This window comes from Sitodiplosis mosellana, unplaced genomic scaffold (genome assembly GCF_009176505.1).
Source record: "Sitodiplosis mosellana isolate CC-2019 unplaced genomic scaffold, AAFC_SMos_1.0 Smas_scaffold_5, whole genome shotgun sequence".
Taxonomy (NCBI): domain Eukaryota; kingdom Metazoa; phylum Arthropoda; class Insecta; order Diptera; family Cecidomyiidae; genus Sitodiplosis; species Sitodiplosis mosellana.
This window is the reverse complement of record NW_022595248.1, coordinates 590,095-592,498: the sequence shown is the minus strand read 5'-3', so window position 1 is coordinate 592,498 and position 2,404 is coordinate 590,095. Positions and strand designations below refer to the sequence as shown.

The 2,404-nt window shown below is 30.8% G+C and overlaps 1 protein-coding gene across 1 annotated transcript in view; it reads right to left on the bottom strand.

Moving 5' to 3' along the window:
• Nucleotides 1-437: 437 nt before the first annotated feature.
• Nucleotides 438-2,404, bottom strand: part of LOC129566976 (ankyrin repeat domain-containing protein 65-like) — a 2,994-nt gene continuing 1,027 nt past the window's right edge. The window contains exons 4-5 of the mRNA XM_055443425.1: nt 981-1,079; nt 438-550 (exon numbers count right to left, since the gene is read on the bottom strand). Coding sequence (XP_055299400.1) covers nt 438-550; nt 981-1,079 — 212 coding nt within the window. The remainder of the gene's footprint in view (nt 551-980; nt 1,080-2,404) is intronic.

Genomic DNA, 2,404 nt, shown 5'->3' with positions numbered 1-2,404 from the left:
TTACTACGGTGTCACATTTAGAAGCTAAGTGTGGAGTCGCGCTTGGGTTTACACACATAGTAACCAAAACCATAAGATTTTTGATGGTCCAACAAAGCAATAATATTGGTTGGTATGGTCATAGATGGACAAAAAAATGTTTTGAAATAAATTCTACACTACAATCGAAAAGGGGAATCGAAGGAAATCATCCGATTATTCAGCTAAATTGGTTCAGCTATTCGTCACCTGAAAAATACATATCGATCAAAAAGATCAGACCAATTTCTTATTTTGTGAAAAAAAAAGCAACATTACCATTGTTAGTAGCCAATTGAATCTATTCCAATTGCTCTGCAATATTATTTTTGTTTCCCTTTACCGGTCATAAGTTTGGCGACCTCATTGTTACCTAAAAATAATACAGATTAATGGAAAAGATCTAAGCGATATCTTATTTAGTCAGCTTTACCATTGTTAACAGCTACTTGAAGAGGTGTAAGATTCGCATTATTTTTAATACCAGTATTGGCTCCTTTACGGATGAGAAATTCAGCGACACTCCCATGACCTAAAAAATAATTTAAATGGATGAAAAAGATCAAATCAATCTTATTTTAGCAAAGACAAGTATCCAACTATTACCATTCCCAGCAGCTAAATGAAGAGGTGTCTCTTTCACATCATTTTGACTATTAACATTGGCTCCTTTACTAATGAGAAGTTCAGCAACATTCTTATGACCTGAAAAATAATTTAGATGGATGAAAAAAATTAATCTAAACTGTTTTCCTATTTAGTGAGAACAAATAATAAACATTACCATTCAAAGCAGCTGAATGAAGGGCTGTATCATTCCGATAATTTTTTTTTTCATAATTAGCTCCTTTACTAATGAGAAGTTCAGCAACATTATTATGACCTGAAAAATAATTTAGATGAATGGAAAAATAAAAATAAAACTGTTTTCCTATTTAGTGAAAACAAATAATAAACATTACCATTAGAAGCAGCTAAATGAAGGGCTGTATCATCCCTATAATTTTTCTCTTCATAATTAGCTCCTTTACTAATGAGAAGTTGAGCAACATTCTTATGACCTGAAAAATAATTTAGATGGATGAAAAAATAAAAATTAAACTGTTTTCCTATTTAGTGAGAACAAATAATAAACATTACCATTAGAAGCAGCTAAATGAAGGGGTGTATTATTCCAATGATTTTTCAATTCATAATTAGCTCCTTTACTGAGTAGAAGTTCAGCGACATCCTTATGACCTGAAAAATAATTTAGATGGATGAAAAAATAAAAATAAAACTGTTTTGCCATTTAATGAGAACAAATAATAAACATTACCATTAAAAGCAGCGAAATGAAGGGCTGTATCATTCCGATAATTTTCCATTTCATAATTAGCTCCTTTACTGAGTAGAAGTTCAGCGACATCCTTATGACCTGAAAAATAATTTAGATGGATGAAAAAATAAAAATAAAACTGTTTTGCCATTTAGTGAGAACAAATAATAAACATTACCATTAGAAGCAGCTAAATGAAGGGCTGTATTATTCCAATGATTTTTCAATTCATGATTAGCTCCTTTACTGAGTAGAAGTTCAGCGACATTCTTATGACCTGATAAATAATTTAGATGGATGAAAAAATAAAAATAAAACTGTTTTGCCATTTAAGCTAAGTACACAGTTCCTTGTGAAATGAAAAAATTTCTCCGGTGAAATTTTTTCATTTCACGAGGAACTGTGTACTTAGCTTTAGTGAGAACAAATAACACTATAGTAACGAAAAAATGTACGATTCAACACATAAAGGTCAGATTTTAGTTGCTGGCGAGCCCAGATAAACCTTATATTTCATTTTGATAAGTTGGTGGATTCAGTGGAAAAAATATGTTTTTTGTCAGTGGTGTTAGAAAAATGGTTAGAAGACCACTTTTTTCAATATCACTGATAAACCGTTATAAAAGGGTCGTTCTTGATATCAATCCACCAACTTACCAAAACGAAATATGAGGTTCAACTACATTTGTCGCCTACTAAAATCTGAAATTCATGTGTTGAACCGTACATTTCAAAAGTGAAAAATGTTACTACAGTGTAATAAACATTACCATTAAAAGCAGCTAAATGAAGGGCTGTATTATTCCGATCATTTTTCATTTCATAATTAGCACCTTTACTGAGTAGAAGTTCAGCGACATTCTTATGACCTGAAAAATAATTTAGATGGAGGAAAAATTAAAAATAAAACTGTTTTGCCATTTAGTGAGAACAAATAATAAACATTACCATTCAAAGCAGCTAAATGAAGGGCTGTATTATTCTGATAATTTTTCTTTTCATAATTAGCTCCTTTACTGAGTAGAAATTCAGCAACATTCTTATGACCTGAAAAATAATTTAGATGGA